Source organism: Hydra vulgaris, chromosome 12 (assembly GCF_038396675.1).
Source record: "Hydra vulgaris chromosome 12, alternate assembly HydraT2T_AEP".
Lineage (NCBI taxonomy): Eukaryota > Metazoa > Cnidaria > Hydrozoa > Anthoathecata > Hydridae > Hydra > Hydra vulgaris.
The window spans coordinates 46,144,545-46,168,228 of NC_088931.1; the positions used below are offsets into that span (position 1 = coordinate 46,144,545).

Below are 23,684 nucleotides of genomic sequence, written 5' to 3' on the forward strand. Positions count from 1 at the left end.
TTTCTAATCAACGTTTGCTAATGATATATTGTTTTGACTGTTCAAATAATTTGAATTTTATTATAAATTCAATTAATAAATTATGTAACAAATGAGCGTTTTTAAGTTAATTTATTTGAAAACTTCAAAGGTAAAAATACAAAGTATAGCAAAGTAGTAGCGAAAAACGGTTTGCAGCATTGCATTCAGCATATTTGAGAGCCAATTACTGGAAATTCCCGAAGAAATTTTCCAAATTTTTTTAAGTTATGATCCGGCCTAATATATATATATATATATATATATATATAAATATATATATATATATATATATATATATATATATATATATATATATATATATATATATATATATATATATATATATATATATATATATATATATATATATATATATATATATATGATGTTTGTTTACATATATACGGTGTTAAAAAGTTATTAAAATATTAACATAAGTTGAAAGTTCAAAATAATAACACATATTGGGTAGAGAAATTTTGTAACATAGTCATTATGTTACATGTTTCTTTACCTGATATGTGTTATTATTATTATTATTATTATTATTATGAAGTGAAATAATTAACAGTTTTTTTTATTTCCAGTTTGTAGCAAAACTATAGAAGTTTAACAATACATTAATAGTTCCATTCAATAAATTAATAATTTAATCAAATTAATTGCCGATTAGGGTATTAAACAGAGCTGAGCACAAATTAGTAATTAATAAACTGTATTGTTAAACTTCTATAGTTTTGCTACAAACTGCAAATAAAAAAAGCTGTTAATTATTTCACTTCAAGCTGAAAAATAATTTTCAAATAATTGGTAGTTAGAGATTTCTTTGAAAAAAACATTCAACATCCAGGCAATGCAAACAGAAAAGTTGCAATAAAAAGTATTCTGTTCAGAAAACTGGAACTTTATCTCATCTATGAAACCATTTAAAACATGACCATAAAAAGCTACACGAAGAAGCTTCCAAGCAAACCTCTTAATGGTTAATTTAGGCTAAAAATAACAAAAAGATTCAAATAACATTCTAATTGTGTAATTGTCTGTCATAAGAATATAGAGATAAAAAAACTTTAATCTTTACTTAAACTAGTGATTCGATTTGAAATTCTATTCAATTTGTGAATCAAGTGCTGCTTTGATTCGAGATTCAGTTTGAAACTAATAATGCTGATTTGCAGGGTCCTAATATATACATGTATATTGTTATTATAGTCAGTTTTTGAGTTAATTGTTTTTGTTTTACTGGTTAAATTGTCCAGTTATTTGTCTTTTTTTTTTTGCTTTTTTATTTTTGTGCACTTTTCTTCATTAGTTTTAACTATATCGTAACCTTTTTAATATATTCCTCACTAGATTGTAGGTAATTTCATGTCAAATGACCCAGAACTTTTTAAAAATGTCACGCTATATCTCAGATTTTGCTGATTTTTACAGAGAGTACTTAGTAAAATAAGAATACCTTGGAAATTTTAGCCTCTGGCTCCAAGAAGATCCTGAAATATGATCATTTTACTTTTAACAGATTTGGCCAGGTTCCTCTTGTCCTTTCAGAATTTCAACGTTTATTTAAAAGTTTCAAGTTACATAACTTTAAGTGTATTTAATCTTTTTACTTTAAAAATTTGTACCTGGCTATTTCAGGCGTGGTGAAGCCAATGAAATGATCAGAAAGGTAAAAAATTATTTTTAAGTACCTGTATTTATCAATTTAAATAAAGTTAGGCAATTTTTAATATACCTGATTTTAATGCTCAAGAAACCCATGTGGCTTTGATGATACCAAAAAAAAAATTACACATTCTATATTTATTGATCTTTCAAAAAGTATAAAGATTTTGATCTGCAAGTGTATGGATTTCCATATATGGATAATGGGGTATGGGGTCCCCACATTTTTGTAGCGATGTATTGCAATTTATTTTTCACTACCTTCCAGACTAGCTGGAGCTCTGAAACTTTTGGCATTTCTGTAGTGTTGATGAAGGTGCATGCTAAAGTTGTTTTCAGGACCTTAGGAGGGCTGGGTCATGGGCCCCATTTTTTGTAGTGGAATCTTGTGATTTTTCACTACTTTCTAGACAAACTAGAGCTCTTAAAATTTCTGCACTTGTGTAGTCCTGATGAACATGTGTTAAAATTGTTTCCAGGGCAGATGGCAGAGGGCCAGGGCACTGGGGGAGATGCCCTACTTTTTTCAAAAAATTTTTTTTTTGTATTTTAAAGAAAGTTTTTAGATAACAAGATAACTTTGAAAATTTTGTTTCCAAAAAATTTTTTTGGTTTATATCTGTTCCATTTGATTTTTGAACATCTGTATTCAATGATCTTTCTTAAAATGTTTTTTAGAAAATATATTTATATAATATTTTTCATTTGCAAGTATATGGATTAAAATATTAATATTATACAGAATTGTATAGCTTAAAACTTTTTGAATTGAAAAGAAAACAGACAGAACAACATTGATCTGTCAAAGAACAATAATTAAAGAATACAAATTGATGTTATCAGAGACAATAAACAAATTAACAGCTCATTCCTACATTGCAAAATGTCAAACAAGATACCAAAGACAACAAAAAGAAAAGTTGGCAAAAGGCTGCTGTATTGTTTTAGGTGATTTTGCAAAAAACATTTGCGATTCAAGATGAAATCTAAAGTTAGCATTGTTGCTAAAGTCAATGCAAGTTACACCCAGTTGCCCTCTATTTGCTAATAGAAAATGACTGGTTTAAAGAAAAATCATTTTGCTTCATGTCAGAAGATAATGAACATGACATTGGTTTTGTGTATAAGGTTTAGACAAATAGTTAATTATATAAAAGAAAATCATCCTAATATTTTAAAGATTCCCTATGTTTTAGATGGTTGTACTGCACAGTATAAAGACCACAAAAACTTCACAATATCTGTTTCCATAAAGATGATCTTGACATTGAATTTTTGCTACAAATCATAGTAAGTCACCATGTGATGGTATTGGTGGCACTGTAAAACTATTAACTGCAAATGCAAATCTACAAAGGCCCATAAATGACCAGATATTGAATTAAAGAACTTATTTTTTTCAAGATTGGAAAATAAGACTGAAAAAATGTTTTCAGCTAAGTAGAACAATTCCTGGAACTAGGAGCTATCATCGATTTAACCCAGAATCTATAGATGCTGTTAGCTTTTAACCAACAAGCGAAGATTTTAATATAACAGACATGTTTTCTTTTTTTGTTATCCAAAGTAGTTAACCTAATCAGCAAATTAACATCAATACATTAAAATTTGGAGGTTTTATTCTATGTAAATATGATACTTTTCATTGAATTATGAAATTGACAATATTGAGAAAAATTTTATGGTAAAATTAATGCACCTGTAACAACAACTGGTTGTATTTATACTTTGACTGTTGACGCATCTTAACACAATCTTGATATATTTTTACTTTATATTTTTGTATTTTACTTTGTAATTAAATAAAACAAAACAATTAGAAACCAAAAATTTTTTTGAAGACAATGTTTTCAAAGTTATCTTTACATTATTGAAAATGAAAAAAAAAAAAAATTTGCTTTGAAAAAAAAGTGGGGCATGGCCCCAGTTGTCTGCCCTGGAAACAATTTTAACATGCATTTGTCAGAACTACATAAATGCTGAAAGTTTCAGAGCTTCAGTTTGTCTGAAAAGTAGTGAAAAATCTCAATATTCCACTAAAAAAAGTTATCTACTTTTATAATTATTTGCCCTAGTCCCCCTAATGTCTCGAAGCCCTGAAAACAATTTTAACATGCACATTCATTGGCACTACAGAAATACCAAAATTTTCAGAGCTCCAGCTAGTCTGGAAGGTAGTGATAAACCAATTGCAATATTCTGTTACAAAAAAGTTGGGACCATGCTCCATTATCCATATATAGAAATCCATATATTTGCAGATCAAAATCTTTATATTTTTTGAAAGATCAATGAATATAGAATAATGTAATATTTTTTTTTTTGATATCATCAAGGCCTCATGGGTTTTTAGAGCTTTAAAAACAGGTATATAAAAGATTGCAAAAATTTTGTTTAAATCGATAGTTACAGGTATTTGATAATAATTTTTTACACTTCTGATCATTTCATTGGATTTGTCACCCCCAAAAATAGCCAGTTACAAACTTTTAAGTAAAAAAATCAAACATTTTTAAAGTTATGTGACTTAAAACCTCCAAATAAATGTTGCAATTCTGAAAGGCAAAAGGGGCCTGGCCAACATCTGTTAAAAGTAAAATGGTCATATTTCAGGATCTTCTTGGAACCAGAGGCCAAAATTTTCAAAGAATTCTTTTTTTACTAAGCACTCTCAACTTTATAAAAAACAGCAAAATCTGAGATATTTTATCCTTGTCATCCTTGTTGTGTGCATAAAAGTAGTTTAAATAGAATATAAAAAGCAATAGAGACCACATAATACATGAGCAATTACATTTACATACATTAGCTTTAATGTTATTTGTATTTGTTATTTGTTATTTGTATTTGTTATTTGTTATTTGTATTTATTATTTGTACTTGTATTTGTTATTTGTACTTGTATTTGTTATTTGTATTTTGTTATTTGTATTTGTTATCTGTGTTTTTTTAATTGTATTGTTATTTGTTATTTGTATTTGTTATTTTTTATATGTTTATCATAGCTGTGTTAATATTTAAAATACAAAAAAAGAAAATTAAAGTTTAAAATTTGTTGGGTAAAAAAAAACAAAAAAACTGAAAAGAAACTTTTTAATTTTAATTAAAATAAAATTTAAATTTCCTTTGAAATAAATAATTCAGCTACTTCATGTTTTTTTATAACAAAAAATTTTTGGTAACCTAAAGTTTCTAATCTAAACAAAAAATTTTTGGTAACCTAAAGTTTCATTATTTGGTAACCTAAAAATTTCCAATTTTTAGGTTACCAAATAATGAAGCATTGAAATTCTAATCATTGCATATTTCTAATTTGCATATTTCTAATATTGCTTTGTGAACATAATGTGTCTAACATTGCATATTTCTAATATTGCTTTGTGAACATAATGTGGTATATAACAAGTTGGAAAAGTATTTAAAAAATGTTTGGAAAAAAAAGATTTTATGATTTTAATTATATTTATATTATTTGATTATTATTTATATTATGTTTATATTTATATTATTATATTTATTTAAAGCTATGCTAATATTAAATACACAATTGACACTCTGTTTGAATAAATTCTTAATTCATTATTACAAAATTAGTTGCTTGAGGTTATTTAACAACTTTTTGATAAACTTTTTGAATAAAAACATTTTAAATTGAGATTTTTATTAATAGATAATGTGAAAAAGCTACAATAAAAAATTATTTTTGTACTAAATAGGAAAAAAACAGTTTATATAACCTTAATTTCTTTGAGTATAGTTTCTTTATTACTTTTAGGAGTGTGAAGTAATGCAAAGTTCTTTAAAATAAGTGTTTGCCAGTGTTTGGCATTGTTTCTTTGAAATAGAAAACCCGTACATCTCTGCAATAAATGTAAACTGTGGAATATGAAATGTTCTGCTCTTTTAACTAATAAATAATGAATATATAGCAAAATAAAAACAGCTAATATAAAGATAAAATAGTTAATCCTCCCCTATTTAAAGTATTCAAATAAGTTCCATATTTTTCATAATATGTATTTGTATCATCTCCAAAGGAAAATCAATTAGGCCATGGCAAGTATGTAAGAGTGAGAAAGCTCGTTTACCAGCTGTTAGCTTTATATTTTCTGCCATTGTTGGCATAGCAATTTTTTAAAAACTATTGTCATCTAAAAATCTGATTATGGGATGCATCCCTATATCAAAGGTTCACGCCAGGGCATTTAGTATTCACTACTTTCCAACAATCTATAATCAACTTCAAAAAATAACAGTACCCTTGACACTTTCTTGGTCTATTTTAAGATAAGTTTTTAGAGCTGCAATTGTCTCTTAACTATATACTTGTAAACAAATATTTAATTAAGAGACAACAAAACAAATAACTTTTTGTTGTTCAACCTAATCAAACTTTAATAATTGTGAAATTACAAGTCAAAATAAACAATAAATTTTTCCAAGTGTATATAAGTTAACTAAATCTCTCCAATATGTAGTTTAAGTTATTTCATTATGAATAAACTGCAAATGGTTTAGTTTTTCTGTCAGCCGATTGTTACTTATGCACTTCAAAAGGTGAACATCGTCATTTAGAATATAAGAACCATTTTGACATAATCAAGTTTTTCCATCTACCTTTTTGAATTTAGAAAAAAAGGTCTTGGTAACTTTATTTCCATGAGTAATAATTGCAGTTACTTTACCATTACATATAGAACTTTTTATGGTGTATAAAATTAGTTTTCATTGTTCTAGTTGGAAATCTGGTGTTAGACAAGCTGTTAAAACTCTTACTAGGGTTTCCAATCAGTTTTAACTGAAAACCACAGTTTTTTGTCAAAACCGATATAAATAAAAACCATCGGTTTTCAAAAGCGGTTTTGCGGTCGTTTTGTACAATTCTTTTAAATAAAATAACTATTAGTTATTTTGTACAATTTCAAAAATTGTTTTAGTGGTTTTTTTGTATAATGTCTTTTGAATGTTTATTCATTATAGAAAGGTATAAAAAATCAAATTCGTAAGTAATTAAATTTTTATTTTATTATTTAGATTGTATTTTGCTGGAAAAATTAACATGGCTTTTCATTTTCAAATTTATTCAAGTATTCCAAAAAAATATCGAATAAAACACGCAAATATATTGGAATATAAAGTATTCAAATACTCAAATAGGATGACCAATTTTTTTTATTAAAGATTTTTATTCCTTAAAAAAACATAAGGATATTTTAAGTGCATGTTTTGTACAACAAAATATTAATGCATAAGTATGTAATAAAGATAATTTGCAATAATGTTTGTATCAATTACTTAATTTTTTGAAAATATATATCAATTACTTAATTTTTTGAAAATATATTTATCTTCCGGATAAATCATGTCATCAATTTGGAACTTTGCTGTCCGGCATAAAATTCTAAATTCAAGAGATGTTGAAGGCATCTGTAATAGATGCGGTTCTACTCAAGATGGTACAGCAGTCAACAAGAAGCTCATGCAATTCATCTTGGTTATCAGAGCCAACAACACGGGGGTGGGGGTGGGGTGGGGGGTGTTTACCTTTATTTATTTTTTTAAGAAAATTCAAGATATAGAGAACTTCTTTTAAAAAAAAAAGTAGTGAAATTCATAAAATCTTATCAGTTCCTAATCAAAATTTTAAGATAAAAGTTACTGAGAAATTTGGTAAAGAAATTGAACTGCATCTAGATGTCGTTATTGTTGGAATTCACTTTTTTCAATGACTGTGCCTTTGTTAAATACTAAGAAATGTTTATTCCAGACATTTACTGAATTAAATACTCTTGATGTAATCAACAAGCTAGTGTCATTAGCTTTATTACATGCTACTTTAGAACCAGCAAAACTAGCAGTGGAATTCATAAGCAGAGAAGATGCAACATTATTGACAGCAGATACTGTTCTTGAATTCATGCATCAATCGCATATTTATTGGATTGAAATTTAAAAAGCGCGTCAATGAAAGAATTTACTGAAATGTTATGCAGTTGTTAAGGTACCTAAAAGCTCCTTTCGTTGTTCCATTAAAAATTAATGGAACAACAAAAATACTTTAAATTTTGCTGGAAAACTTGCATTTAGGCATTTAGGATTTACTTCTAATGATGTGGAACCACTACTAGCTGAAGCACCTTGTACAACATTGGAAAGTTTACCTGTTGGATGATCTAAATGCACTTCGCAATAAAGATAGTATCACACACTTGCCTAAATCTACTGATCAAATCGAATGACTTAAGCAAGAGTTTTTGATGTAACCAAGACAAGCAAAAGAACAGAAAATCTTGAAAAAATTTACAATGCGATTCTCTCTATAAAACCCACATCAACAAATGTTGAACTCATTTTTTTGAGCCGGAATAGTTTCTGCACAAAAATTAGATCACGATTATCTAATGACTCGTTAAAATCTTTAGTTTTCTGAACAATGTTTTGCAATAAAATTAAGTCATTATAAGTATGCAATAAAGATAAGTAATTATTTCGAAATATACACACAGTGTTAGAACACTTTGTTTTGAAAACTTTTTTAATAAACAATGCAAGATAAACTTACATAAGTTTTATTATTTAACAAGAAAAATCGAAAACCACTGTTAACCGCTTTTAAAATTAAAAATTATTTTTTAAAATTAAAACCGAAACTGCGGTTTTTTATAAATATGGTTTTTTGGAAACCCTAACTCCTACTAAAATTCAGGTCCACAATAAAGACTTTTGACCATAAATACAGTTTCTCTGGATTTCTCTGGATTATTAACAGCTTTCTCTGGATTATTAACAGCTAATTTCTCTGGATTATTAACAGCTTTTCCAAAAATATTTCCACTTTGAATAAAAATTTATAAAAGTGAAGCTTTTACAAACTTCATCAATTAATAAAACACATTTTTTTTTCCCTCAAGCTTTGGTAGCACGAAACTTAAATAAGCTAAATCATCTTGAGACTTTTTTTTGAAGTTATACAAGTTAAAGTTCAAATACTTGGCAACTGATAATTACAACACAATTGATTGTAAGCGGAACGACTTTTTGCAAATACTTTAAAATCCCTGGTTATTATATCAGGAAAATAAATAACACAACCAACAGAATGATGTCCCATTACATTTAGATGCACAAATATTGTTTGGGTTTTACAATCCTCATCTTTAACATCTTTTAACTATTATTATAATATTATTATAATAATAGGGCTTCATTTAAAGTTGACATTGTACTTCTGGACTTCTAAAATAATTTTTTTATTTGAAAGAGGTTTAATAGTACATTTTGAACTAAAATGAAATGCTTCCAACATTAAGCTGTGAATATTTATCAGCAAAAAAAGTCAAACTCCACAGTTAAATACTTTAGACTGGATGAAATTTTTTTGCTTATAAGTAGTCAAATCATTATCATATGTATTTTTTATATATTTGTACATTTTTTCTTTAAACCTTAAATTATCAATTATTTTATACTCTTCCAATCTTTTTTGATGGTGGTGGTGGAGATGAGAGACTACTTTTAAAGATATTTGGAAACACTGATGGAGAGTAAATTGACCTCAATTTACCACAGCATGAAGTAAACTCAGCATCATCAATGCAATTTACAAACAATGCTATACTGTGTTATGGTCCAGTGTGAGCAAGGGATACTCATTGACCACTTGCTTTTTTTAGATACTTCAACTTTCTGCTGAAATTAATTTCTTTTAAATATTTTATCATATATTGAAGTATTAGAATTATTATTTGGTTGTCAATAAAAATAATGTCTAACCATGTTTAAAAGTTTCACATCTATTTCAAGATAAACAATTATTAACATTAACTGCAGTTGAAATTTATATGTAAAACATAAAATGAAAATGTAAAAATTGTTTGCATCTTTAAATAAGGAGTATTTTTTGCATACATAGCAGAATTGACATTCTGTTATATCAGTGAATCCTTGTATACTCGTTTGTTAATGTTGTCTACATATTTTTAAATGCCAATTTATCTATTGGAAGTTTATATAAAATTGACCTTTCAGGGAAAAAAGTTTTAACTTTTGTGTGAAATAAACAGCAATCTAATGGTGATTGATTTTCAATCTGTTAATTTTTAGAAATTGAGCTTTTTGATTATTCTAATACATTTTTTTTTCATGCTTCAGAATTAGGTGTAAAACCACAAGTTAGTTTGAATCAAATACAGTTTGATGTCAAAGATATTCATTCAATGCGAAGGTCTGATCCTAGATTAGCATGGTCATATGTTGTTTTTATTCTCAAAGATAAAACTACACACCCAGCACTCCATTTTCACAATGGTGGTATAAACGAAATGATTTCATGTTTGCAGAGGTTTATATGGCTTATGAGGTAGAATATTATTATTAAAATTTTATCAAATTCAGTTCTATTAGCAAAATTTAATTTTATTTAAAAAACCTGGTTTTATATAAAAATAAGTATCAAATTGAATTCTACTAATAGAATTTAATTTGATATATAAAATTTAATGTGTATGTTTTGTGTGTAGTAATCCTTACATAGTAAGAAATGGAACCCTAAAATGACTTTTGTTTTTAAATGTTAAAACCATTAAAATATTAATTGCAGATCAAATTGCAAAAATAACTATTTTAATGACTAATCTCACTCTGAACCACATTGACTACCAGGTTTGAAGTCTCCACGATGCCCAATATTTTTTTGTTATTAAGAAAACAAAATTTATCAGATGCTTTAACTTAATTTTACTATGTACTTATGTATACTTGTATTGTAAATGCATTATAAAGTATTTGAACATAATTTTCCAACAGATAACATAGCAAAAAAGTGTAGGTGTAAAAACAATAGCAACAAAAATGTAATAAATGCATTAAATGTAAACAAATATCTAGACTAAGCTTTCGAAAACATAAATGGTATTATATTTTATCGGTACTTAATAAACAGTATCTTTCATGCTATTAAAATGCTTTTATTTTCACGCTATTGTGGGTCAACATTGTATTGTGGGTCAACAATTAAATAATAAACATGTTAATTATTTATTAAATGTTAAAAATTCAACAACACTTAACTTCAATCATTTAGTCAGAGAGGCTTTGTGATCTCTTATACTTAATCAATTTTTTTTTATATTCACGATGAACATAAAAAAAAATTGACTATTTAAGCTGGGATTACAGACAAAAAAGGTGATTGTTTTATTGAGAGCATTATTTTATTGTTGCTATTGTAGAAGGATAACTGAAAACAATAGAAATCTTAGGAAATTAGTTAATCTAAATCTTCAAAATGTTTATTATTTTGTTACATTTGATTTGAAGTGTGCAAACTCAATGTTTGGCATTTCAAGCCATGCTGGAATATATAGTTTGTTGCGGTGTGAAGGAGCGAGTCTTTTGGAGGTTGGAGAAAAACAAACTCTAGGTTTTCTTGATTATCATTACAGTAAATACGTAGAAGCTGGAAAACCAAAATCAAAGATGGTTGAATATAAAAATGTAATTAATCTAAGAGTTTTATCTTAAAGAGGATCCAAACACAATTATAGAAAATTTAGTTCCAGTACCTGAGTTGCATACATGAATTGGAATAGTTACAACTTTTGGAAAACTATTATCAAAGCTATGGCCTGACTTTGAACAATAGTTAAACTCAAATTATGTATTTTTTTAGAGGTTACCATGGCATTAGATTTAATGGTAACAATGTCAACCAACTTTTAGATAAGTTAGATGTTCTTGCTTGTGATATTGCTGATCAAGGAAAACTTTTTTTTTTAAATGATTTATTTCCAATATTGGAAAATAAATGGAATTTATCTTCCAATTTTGGCTTATTGAGTTATTGAATGTTTAGTAAAGTTTCAAGCAAAGAAACAAGCTACCTTTGGAGAAAAATTGTTGGTGATATTGAATCTGCTGTTATGGAATTTAAGACAACTCATGTTAATTTAATGGAATATATTAATCATTACTTTGAAAATATTTCTTTAAATATAACATGGAAAAGTTCCTATTGCAGTTTACCATATTGTACCATTTCTAATTGTTCCAATACTCATAATGGACTTTTACTCAGAACAAGCAGGTTCTAAGTAAAAGTCCATTATGAGTAATGGAACAATTAGAAATGGTACAACAATTAGAAATGGTAAGTCAATGGTTTCCTATGAGTAGCAATTGTGAATTTTTTACCTCTAAAAATATTTTCATTTTGCATTTTAGTTTTTAGGATGCTTGAAGCAACACGCTCTGCACTTGCTGATCCCAATATATATGCTGCATTAGCTATATTTTTTACAGCTTGAACATTCCATCAAGGGTGAATAATTACTAACTTAACAATTCCACAACATTTAAACATTTATTTTTATCTTGATTTAACTCAGAAGTAATAACTTTATTATATTTTGATATTTCTAAAACATCTGAAGTTCTTTTGATAACTTTAATGGTTTATCTAAACCAATAAATATTTTTTAATTCAGAACAACTTACTTTTTATGGTTTAGAGTAAAACTGAATTTGTAAATCAAAAAAGACTACTTAAATCTATTATTCAATTTACGTAAAACTATATAAACTAGTAATATTAAAATGGGATCAGGTTATCCTGCTACTAATAACATGTAACCCAGTACAGCCTGCTTTATGTCCTACTGCCCTGAAGGATACGCTTTTTTAGGCAAAGGCTAGGAGAAGCCAACTCTGACTTAAAACACCCCCTTGGCTTTGGGGCTCTTGGTTGAGTAAAGGCAAGAGATGGGGTCTCGATAAAAATGCTCATCTTGGGAAGATGTTAAATGCATCTGGCTACTGTCTTGCGGAAGGCCTCCAAGGCAAAAACTTAATTGGTAAACAGATTCTATCTGTTGACCAGCCTCGCACCCTTTCTTCATCTATTAGGCTGGCACAGATATATTTATAATACATTGTTTCCAGTTTAGGATATTTAATGCTGGATCTTCTCGAATTAATGCATGGGTTTTGCTTGTGTCTCTGTTTTTATGACTCGGCAACTCATTCTATTATCTCCTAATGAGGGTACAGCTCTAATACTCAGTTTTATGGTTCTGAGGCCGGCTGGTAGTAAGGTTTCCTGAACTCTATGGTAGCTCTCGGAGAGGCTAATCAGCCTCTCCGAGAGATACCATAGAGTTCAGGAAACTATACTACCATAATCTACCATAGTTAATGGAATCCCATTAACAGCAGAGTACTAACAGTTCCATTTTGTGCATGGATGGTGTCCCTGTTCATACTTTTGGTGTGCATTGTCAAGGCCACGTTTAGAGCCCTTTGCTAATATTTCTGGTCTTCGAAGAAACTCTTCTTCTGTTGGGTCTTATCTCTTGCAAAGTTTACCAGACCTACTTTCTCTTCGTGATACTAATTTGAGTTCAGCTGTCTCATCTTGTGATCTTAGTGTTGATGATTATCCTTTAATTCATAAAGACTCCAATAATCACATGCTTGGCCTGGGCATTTACATTTTTAAAAATTTACCCATTTGTCAGGAAACTAGGTTTGAATCCACCAAGTATACTTTTATGTGCTTTCGTTTAGCACCACTTCATTCTATCACCTTTGTCTTTGTTCTATATTGCTATCCTTCATCTCAAGACTGCACTCTTTTCAATGTTATTTCTGACAAATTGACCGAGCCTTCGCTCTTTATCCATCACCCAATATTGTTGTTGTTGGTGACTTAAATGCTTATCACACTGAATGGCCTTGCTCTAGCATCAGTGACTCTGCAGGAGTTAAGACCCAAAACTTTTGCCTTTCTCAATCTCTAACTCAAATAGTAACTTTCCAACTCGTTTTCCAGATAACCTGAATCATTTACCTTCTCTACTCCACTTATGTCTTGTTCTGATCCTAGTCAGTGCTCAGTTTCTCCACATTCACCTTTAGGTGCCTCTAATCACGGTTTGATCTCTCTTAAACTATTATCTCATTTTTCTTCATCATCAGAATCAGTTTAAAAGTTTTGTCTAACATCAAAGCCCATCTGGAAAGCTGCATCTGTTATCCCTATTTTCAAAAATTCTGAAGAGCGATCTGACTTGTCTAACTACCGTCCCATTAGTCTTCTTCCTATCATAAGCAAGGTTTTTGAATCTTTATTTAACAACCCTTAATCTCTCATCTTGAATCTAATAACTTACTTTCTGATCATCAATATGGATTTCCATCTTTTCGTTCTGTAGCTGATTTGCTAGCAGTAACAACTGATAGGTTTTATTGTGCATTAGATATAGAGGTTAAGGCTATCGCTCTTGACATTTCTAAAGTTTTTTATATATATATATATATATATTAATATATATATATATATATATATATATATAAATATATATATATATATATATATATATATATATATATATATATATATATATATATATATATATATATATATATATATATATATATATATATATATATATATAACACATTTAGAAAGCATTTTAAATGCTAAAATAAGCTGCGTAAAAAATTTTTTTTTCAAACTTATGAAGAATCATTGAGACACAGATCTTTCCTTTTACAAATTTTATAAAAAGCAAAGATTTAGGTAATTAAACACTTATTCATAAATATAATTTTTAATTTATTTAATTAACTAACCTGAAAAATTAGCTTTAACCACTTATTAAGGTACTTTGTATCATTTTATCTAACAATCAAGGTTTTTATAACAATTGCTACAAATAACTTCAGGATGGTAAGCTAAACTTTGATCATAGCTATCCCAAATAAAAGTTTTTATTTTTTCTTCAATAGCTTTGGTTATTTTGGTTATTTTATCGTGGTTCACAGTGATCTGTTATAATTTTTTATAAACAGAATTTGTTTTAATTCTTTTCATGCTTTTATTTTTTTTGTTATTTCATTATTTAAACAAATGATATTTATAATAAGGCTTATTTAGTTAAACACTAAATTTTTTAAATTGAAATAAAAAAAAAGCTGTTTGTTTTTATTTCAATTAAAAAAAGCTTTATAATTTAAAATCCAAAATTATGCCACATGTTTCTATTGTGTATAGACAACAAATAATAACCTTTAAAGTCATTACTGCAAATTTAGCAAAATTATAGAATTTTTACTAAAACTACAACTGATGACTTTTTTATAAACCTGATTGCTACCAACTTACAATGTTTAAGATTGCTCTTGATGAATTTATGATAAGCCCACATATAAAGATATATTACTTAAAAGAATGAATAAAGAATAAAATATTTTTTAATAATTCATTTTTTTCTTTATTTTAAAATAATACCAACCATCATTTGTCATTTTAGAATCTATTTTCATTAAATTTCTAAATCCTAAAGGCAAAAAACAACCTGATATCATAAGTAATTCTCCCTTTTACATTTAAAGTATTTAAATCAGAAGGATTTCGGTTGATATTTTTGCTTAATCAAACAAGTTTTATGCTCCTTTATCACTGATTTTTCTCCTCCTTTATAGAAGGAGGAAAACCAGAAAAAAAAAAAAAAAGTTTCTACTATACCTTAAATTTAAACTTTGTTTGTAATCATCTTATGATTTACTCCTCTTGATATTTGTAATTTTTGTAGAATTAATAAAGTGTTGCAAAAAGCAAAAAAAAAAAAAAAAGGTTGTATTTATTTATTTCAACATTTATTGTCACCCCTCAATGAATCAATATGAGTTAACATGTCTACTTGAATAGTTAAATATTAAAGATAATTTGATTTTTTTTATATTTGGGATTTTAATATTGATCTGTTTAAGTTTTATTTCTAATTATCTTGAATCTTAATCCACTTACTAGATATTTCCTTCTCACTATGATCTTACCGTCACACATAATGGCTAAATTAAAAAAGGTTGTTAATAACATTTTCATGAACTTTCATTCTTCTGATCAATTATCAGGTAAAATTTCTAATACTTCTCAGACCACATAGTTTGAATGCACTAGAACTAAAAAAAGTTTAATATATTGTTTAATATATTTAATAATATGTTTAAGATATTTTTCTGGAAAAGTCCATGTGCTTTTACAAACATCAGTATGTTTTATTCAATCTTTTTTATTATCATTTTAATTTTTGTTGTTGTTGTGCTTGGTATTATTATTATTAGTTTTATTATTATTGTTGTTATTGTTGTTATTGTTGTTGTTGTTGTTATTGTTGTTGTTGTAGTTGTTGTTGTTGTTGTTGTTGTAGTTGTTGTTATTATTGTTGTTGTTGTTGTTGTTGTTGTTATTGTTGTTGTTATTGTTGTTGTTGTTGTTGTTGTTGTTGTTGTTGTTGTTGTTGTTGTTGTTGTTGTCGTTTTTATTATTGTTGTAATTATAATTTTTATATTGATATAGTTTTCAATGTGGTTTGTGCATAGACCAAGTCTAATTATTTATAAATAGTATCTACTATTTCTGAAATAAATTAATTGAATTGTGGGAAACATTTTAAAAGATTGTAATGTATAATAAAATAATACTATATATAATATTTTTTTAAATACTTATAAAATAAACATAAAAAGAAAAATGATATATTTACTATCATGTGGGAATATTTTAAAAGATTCTAATGTACAATAATGTAATATGCTAATTTAATATTGGGTTGGCAACTAAGTAATTGCAGATTTTTTTTAGATAATAAAAGACAATTTTTTCATGGAATGAAATAACTTTATTCTGTAATGTATTGCCTATTTTGAGCAATGACCTTTTACCATCTTTCAGGCAGCATCATAATTCCACGTTTATAAAATTTCTGGTTATTATCAGCAAAAAACTGAACCAGGTACAATTTGACATCATCATCATTAATGAAATTTTTAACATTCAAGGAGTTTTGCAAAGATCGAAATAAAAAGTAATCAGATGGTGCAAAATCAGGACATTATGGTGGATGTGGCAAAACATCCCAACCAAGCTCCAATAATTTTTGCTGAGTGACCAAAGATGTGTGTGGCCTTTCAATGTCATGATGGAATACAAGGCCTTTTCGATTTGTCAATTCAGGCCGCTTCAAATGCTGCTTTAAAATTGAACAACGCAATCTTCAACTGCGATGTTCAATTTTGTTAGTTGTTCAATGTAGACATCTGAATTGATTGTTCGGTTGGGTGGTAAAAGTTCAAAGTAGACAATTCCTTCGTAATCCCATCAAACTGATAACATAACTTTTTGATGAATATCAGCTTTTGATGTTGTTTGAGCTGGTTCACCTGGCTTGCTCCACGATCTTTTCCAATTGACATTGTTGTAAACAACCCATTTTTCATCACCAGTTATCAATTGATTCAAAAATGGATCATTTTCTTTACATTTCTTTAACAAACTGCAGATGTTATTACGTTGTGTTAAATGATTTTCTTTCAGTTCATGAGAAACCCATATATCGAGTTTTTGTACATAGCAAAGTTTTTTTAAGCGATTTTCAATGCATGTTTTTGATACATGAAGCTTCCCTGCAATCTCACGTGATGTACTGTGACGATTTTTTTCTTTTTCCTTTCCGGAAATATAAAACTAAAACATGACGAAAATGTTTGTTTTGATTTTCCATTTTTTAACAGATGCCAAGCAAAAACTACACAACCGATCAAAAAATTCTTTTTACTGATTGACAGTTTAAGTACCAACTATCAAATGACAAAATGTATTTGACATTTTGATTACGTCAGCAAACCTAAAAGTTTAACTAAAGCCATCTATGAGTGAATTCCGCAATTACTTAGTTGCCAACCCAATATATATATATTTCTAATATTTATAAAATAAACATAAAAAAAAACAGCATATTTTCTTACTTACAGTATTGTGTTTGTTGCAAATTATTGTTAATGTTTTTTTTTGAAAAACCTTATTTAAAAGCAATTTTTGAAATTAAAATAGGTAAGTTGCAAAATTATTGAAATTGTAATTACAATAGATAAGTTGCAAGTTTTGCAGTAGAAAATTACAAAGTATCAAACTCATTCATTTGAATTTAAAAAATTTGTTTGTAAATATTTCCATAATTGAATGTCGAGCTTTAATTGGGAAAAAAAACCCTACAAATTGACACAACTAATGTACCAGCAGTCAAAACACTAAGTTAAATGCTAAAGTAAATTGACACAAATAATGTACCATCAGTCAAAACACTAAAATGAATACTAAAGTAAATTGATATTAAAGTAAATTGATACTAAAGTAAGTTGATACTAAAGTAAATTGATACTAAAGTAAATTGATACTAAAGTAAATTGATACTAAAGTAAATTGATACTAAAGTAAATTGATACTAAAGTAAACTGATATTAAAGTAAATTGATACCAAAGTAAATTGATATTAAAGTAAATTGATACCAAAGTAAATTGATACCAAAGTAAATTGATACTAAAGTAAATTGATACCAAAGTAAATTGATACCAAAGAAAACTAATACTAAAGTAAATTGATACTAAAGTAAATTGATACCAAAGTAAATTGATGCTAAAGTAAAAAAAGAATTATCTAAATGAACATTGAAAAGCTTTAAAGACCTGGTAGTTTTGATCATTATGCAAAATAAAAAATCTTATGAGAGAGAAAATGAAATCTCTGAAATAAAGAGATATTTCAACACAGTATAAATAACACTTGTTCTAAGAACAATATAATTGTCTAATAGAAGACTTATATATTATGGTTAGATAGTCAAAAGTAGGTAAGAAAATACACTGACATTTACTTATATTAAGAGCAAACATCCGACAGATAAGAAATTCTACTTCCGTCTAGAAAAATCACATTTAATTTTAGTTTTTACATTTCCTACAGAAAGACAAGGTTCGACCCACCCACAAACATGTTAAATCATAACTGACGAACCCAATTGAATCTTTAAACTGGAATCTGATGAAATTTTTGCCTACACTGAACAAGGTTTTGTAGGCTATCTGATCAAAGGCAGCTTTTGTTTCAATAGTACTGACAGACATCATCCAAATCTTTGCAACCTGCTCTCAAACAAAGCCAATAATGAATCTTTATCATGCTCAGCATTGATATGGGAAAAATATATTATGAGATATGTTTTTTAAGTCTTTTTGCTTTGGATCAAACAAACTACAAACCTACTTTAAACAAAAATAACAGGTCAACGATGCAGTCAGATCACTCAAAGGTGAGTGATCTGACTGCATGATCACTTGTCTTTGATTTTTTTCTATTGTTAATATTATTAAATAAAAGCTCAAAGTATTAAAGTATTCTTAACAACTACTTTCAATATGCATTCATTTTAGAATCTGCAGACAAACACAAACAATTACCAGTGTTTGAAAAGCAAATCAACTCAATATGCAACATGGTTGGTTTTTACATTACACAAGGGCGTGGTTGCCCCAGAGGCCATGCAGGATTTCTGCATAGGCTTTTCACTTTTTATCTAAATTTTAGCCTTTTGCCAACTTTTTCTTTATTTATTACTATATTTATGTTTGTTATGTATAAGCATTTTCGCAGGCTTTTTTGACATTGAAATAACAAAGAATTTAAAAAAATTGATTACATTTTACAGTTGAATCCTGTTAACTCGGACCCTGGATAATTCGGACTTTTAGCCAAATTATCCATTACAGAATTTCAATTCCCCTAGAACATTCTCTATCAACTTACTGTAAAATCATCCACTTAAGTTGCACCTTGGTTAAGTCGGACCATTCGCTAACTCGTACTATTTTTTGAGGTCCTTTCGGCAAAAAACTTCGCTTAACTAGGACTTTTATTTTGAATTGCATATAAGTGCGTATAATAACAAAACTTTCAATACTTCAACAAAAATTCAACACTTTAAATACTCAAAAATAAAATACTTTTGTGTCAAATGTAATAGACCTTTTCGTAATTGAGCGGCAATTAAGAATCATGTGACCTAATGTTTTTCTCGGGAGGGCAAAATTATAAACAAACTTGGCAAAATGCTTTATCTTTTTATTGTTTGTTTAAATAACTAAAAATAGTTTATCTGGAAATATATAATTGAAAATTGTATTTTACCATGCCACTTGAAAAATACGAAGATTTTTTGAATTTATCTGTTAAACAGCTTGTTAGTTTTTTAACTGTTCGTGGGCTAAGTACTACTGGACGCAAAGTCGAGCTTGTTGCTAGAGCATTTTCTGCAATGGAATTAAATATAGATGTTATAGAGACAGCAGAAGAACAGGAAAAAAAACTTAAGCAATCTTATACGGACAAGCTAAAAGCTTTAGATCTAATTGACCCAAACTCTGTTCCAATGGAAAATAGAAAAGACAGTATCTGAGTGGCCTAGTATAACAATGGGAAATATTTTTTCATATATTCTTAATAAAAAATATTTTGATTCGGAATATATTGGCAAATATAAGTACCAAAAAGCATTTTCATTTTTCGATAGTGGTTTTGTAGGCCCAATAAGGCACTTCAGGTTTAAAAAAGATGTTTTATTCGCATATTCTGAAGTGTGTGGTTCGCAAAAAATTCACAAAAAGAAAGCTTTGGATTGCCTTTTGTGATGATGATGTTCTTTCTGCTTGGTGTTCGTGTGTGGCTGGAGCTTTTGAAGTTTGTAATCATGTCGTTGCCACCCTTTATAAAATGGAGTATGCTGATGACGAAGGTTGGTGTGATCCAACATGCACAGAACAAGCTTGTGTCTGGAATGAGTCTTCTAGGGAAGATATAAAACCGTGCTTGATGACTGACCTGGTTGTTGGAAAAAAAATTGCAAATAATGAAAAAAATGATAATAATACGGAAAACACTCGGATGAAAGCATTGCAAGAATTTGATCCAAGAATCGAAAGTCATCGTGAATTTAATGAACATTTATTTGAAACTTTTTTAAACAACATTCATATATCTGAGCCTTCTGCTGTAATATTTAAATCAAATCTGATTAAAATATTGTAAGTAATCCTGATCTTGAAAAGCTATCATTTGAAATACTTTTAGACCATCCTAACAAAATATTATTAGAAAAAATGGTTTTAACACATGAAACAATAAAAAACGTGGAATATAATACAAGAGATCAAGCTAAAAGCAATACCTGGTTTCAAATGAGAAAGGGGAGGATAACTGCATCCAAACATCACAGAATATATACCAAAGTTAATACTCTTTCTAGAAATACAAGTTCTAAGAAGCCTAAAACAACTTCTCTTGTTGCTGAGATTTTATACTCTCATAAAAACACATTTGTTACTGCTTCTATCAAATGGGGAATTGATCATGAGCAAGATGCTATAAAAAAATTTTATGCAGAGCATGTATCAAATCACACTAATTTAGAATTAAAAAAAGTGGTCTCTTTATTTTTTATGACAGACCTTACATTGCTTGCTCCCCAGATGGATTTATGTTATGCAAATGTCATGGTAGAATGTGTTTAGAAGTTAAATGTCCTTTTAAAATTTTTTCATAAAACAATCAAAGAAGGAGCTAGTGAATGTAATTTCTTTACAATAAAAAATGATCAAATAACATTAAATAAGTGTCATAAATATTACACACAAATTAATTCCCAAATGGCAATTACAAATTGCAAGTCAGCATATTTTATTGTTTGGACGTTTAAGGACTTATATGTTACGGTGAAAATAAATTTAGATATTTTTTTCAAAACATATGTTTCTCCAGCATTATTACTAATAAAACCTATAACATTCTGTGGAAAATGCGATAAACTTATACTCGAAGATCCAGAAATCAATGTTAAAGAATTTAATGAATTTAGCAGTATTCGATGTGAAGTATATTGCACTTGGTTTCACTGTTCATGTCAAAATTTTAAAAAAGAAGACTATGAGTTAATAGCAGATCTAGACTGGGTTTGTTGCATGTGCTCAATGTCTAGTTTATGTTTAGCTTAAATCTTCAATGGATATTTAATTAAGAGTTGTAGATAAATATGTTGTTTTTATTTACATTTTTTTAAATTCTTTCTGCATTTTCAAAAGATTTTCAAAAACAAGTTTTTTCGGGGCTGGTTTGGTTTAAAAAAAAAAACTAATTTTTTACACATCTTTCAAACCCTAGTTGATATAAACTCATGTTATAATAATAACCTAAAGTTTGGACAGTGGAACATTATATTATACAATAAAAAAAACTATTTAGTAAACTAAATTTGTTTAATGAACTATTTAGAAACTAATGGTTTTCTCAAGTTTGATATAGCCGCACATACGCGTAGTATATTATTCATGATAGGTAGGTATAGTAATGGCTGTGTTATTTTTAAAATACGGAAATGTTTTATCCTTTTTATGGCTTGCTCCACATAAATACGTACATTAGCAATGTTTGATGTTTCTCGAACTTCTTTTTTTGACATTTGAATTCCTTTAACAGCACTTGGAGGTATACAAAGAGTACACTGTTTATATGCAAGGTCTGTCCTTATTTTAAAGCCACGATCTGCCATAACTTGGTCATAGGGCTCAAGTATATTAAGAAAACCACTATTTCTGACAATAAAAATGTCAGAGGCACGTCCACCATAAAGGGGAGACAGCCATGAAATGGCTCCATTCGGAGTTATTGCTATTAAAAATTTGACTGTTGCATGATGTTTATAGTCACTCCACATACAAGCTTGAACATCAAGAGCACTTGATGTTTCAAAAAATATTTCAGAACAATCTATAATTGTTCTCACTTTTGGATGTAATTGCTTAAAACAGTTTGGCATAGTTGCTCGAATTGTATTCCGGCTACGCCACAAGATTAGGCTGTCCAACTCTTTAGATAACAATATTACCCATGTAATAATAATTTGGGAAACTGTTCCAGCTGATATACAAAAGTGGAAAGCTAAATCTTCAATTAAAAGACCCAAATGTAATCTCATCATAACTAAAAGAAATTCCTGTTCCAGAGAGATTTTTCTTTTAGGTCCGCTTTTTCTCATAGGAAATTAGTTATCGCTAATAGTATAATCTTCTGATAAGTGTAGCTGCTCGACGGATTCAACACTGGACATGGTTTTTCGTAATTGATTTGTTCTCTTATTTCCATCCCAGTATTTCATAACTGCTGCTTTGTGCTTGACATAATTGAAAACACTTTGAAACATTTTTGCATTTTGTAAACCTGTATAAGTCGATACATCTGAGTCCCTAGTAATATGACAAAACTGTAAAGCAGTATATGTTGATGATAGAGTAGGGTCTATATTATTTTTAACACTGTAGCCTGCTTTATTCTTAGACAAAATTGGATTTACAGTGTCTTTTTCTTTGGGAGAGGCCGGTGGGTGTAATAATTCTTTGGGAGAGTCGAAGATGTGTAATAATTCTGCTGCAACTGCATCGCCACTAACATATGGAGTTATTTCGAACGATATTAAGCTTTCTTCGTCTAAAGAAACAATCATAAGATCTGACAACTCTTCAGCTGTAAGTGTATCTGAGTTAGAGTTAATAGATTCAATCATTTTTGACGAAACAGGTTTTACAATAAATGTTGTTCTGATTTTTGGAGGAGGTCTTGATTGTTTTTTTCCCGGAGTACATTGAACATTCATGGTGTATGTCAAAAAGAGTGTTGGGTTAGGATTTTCATAAGTGGGCATGCCATTGACAAAATGATTAGAGCAGATTTTAAAATGTTTAGGTATAACAAAGTGTTTCCGCCCTTTAGAAACTGCATGAATCCATGATTTTTTTGTTTTTCCATCAACAGGCAATTTGTGGAAACATAATTTTCCAGATTTAACGTTACTATGTATTTCGTAACACTCTGGATAACGTTTATTGTTATTGCAAATACCAACTACACAGCGATCATTAACCATAATGTTTTTTTAACTGAGATAGTAAACAGTAAAAACTTAGTAATGAACACAACATGATAATAAATATTCAAACAAAAAGATTAAAACTTAATTAAAAGTTAAGAGAATAACCAAAGTTATATTATACAGAATTATTTTTAAACAATAAGAAAGCAAATAAATTCTTTGCAAAAACTCACTGCTTTAAT

General features: G+C 28.2%; 1 protein-coding gene across 1 annotated transcript in view; it reads left to right on the forward strand.

The window, feature by feature from the left end:
- LOC100198864 (TBC1 domain family member 15) overlaps positions 1-23,684 on the forward strand; it is a 158,659-nt gene that overhangs the window by 35,651 nt on the left and 99,324 nt on the right. Inside the window, exon 4 of the mRNA XM_065813453.1 lies at positions 9,841-10,048. Coding sequence (XP_065669525.1) covers positions 9,841-10,048 — 208 coding nt within the window. The remainder of the gene's footprint in view (positions 1-9,840; positions 10,049-23,684) is intronic.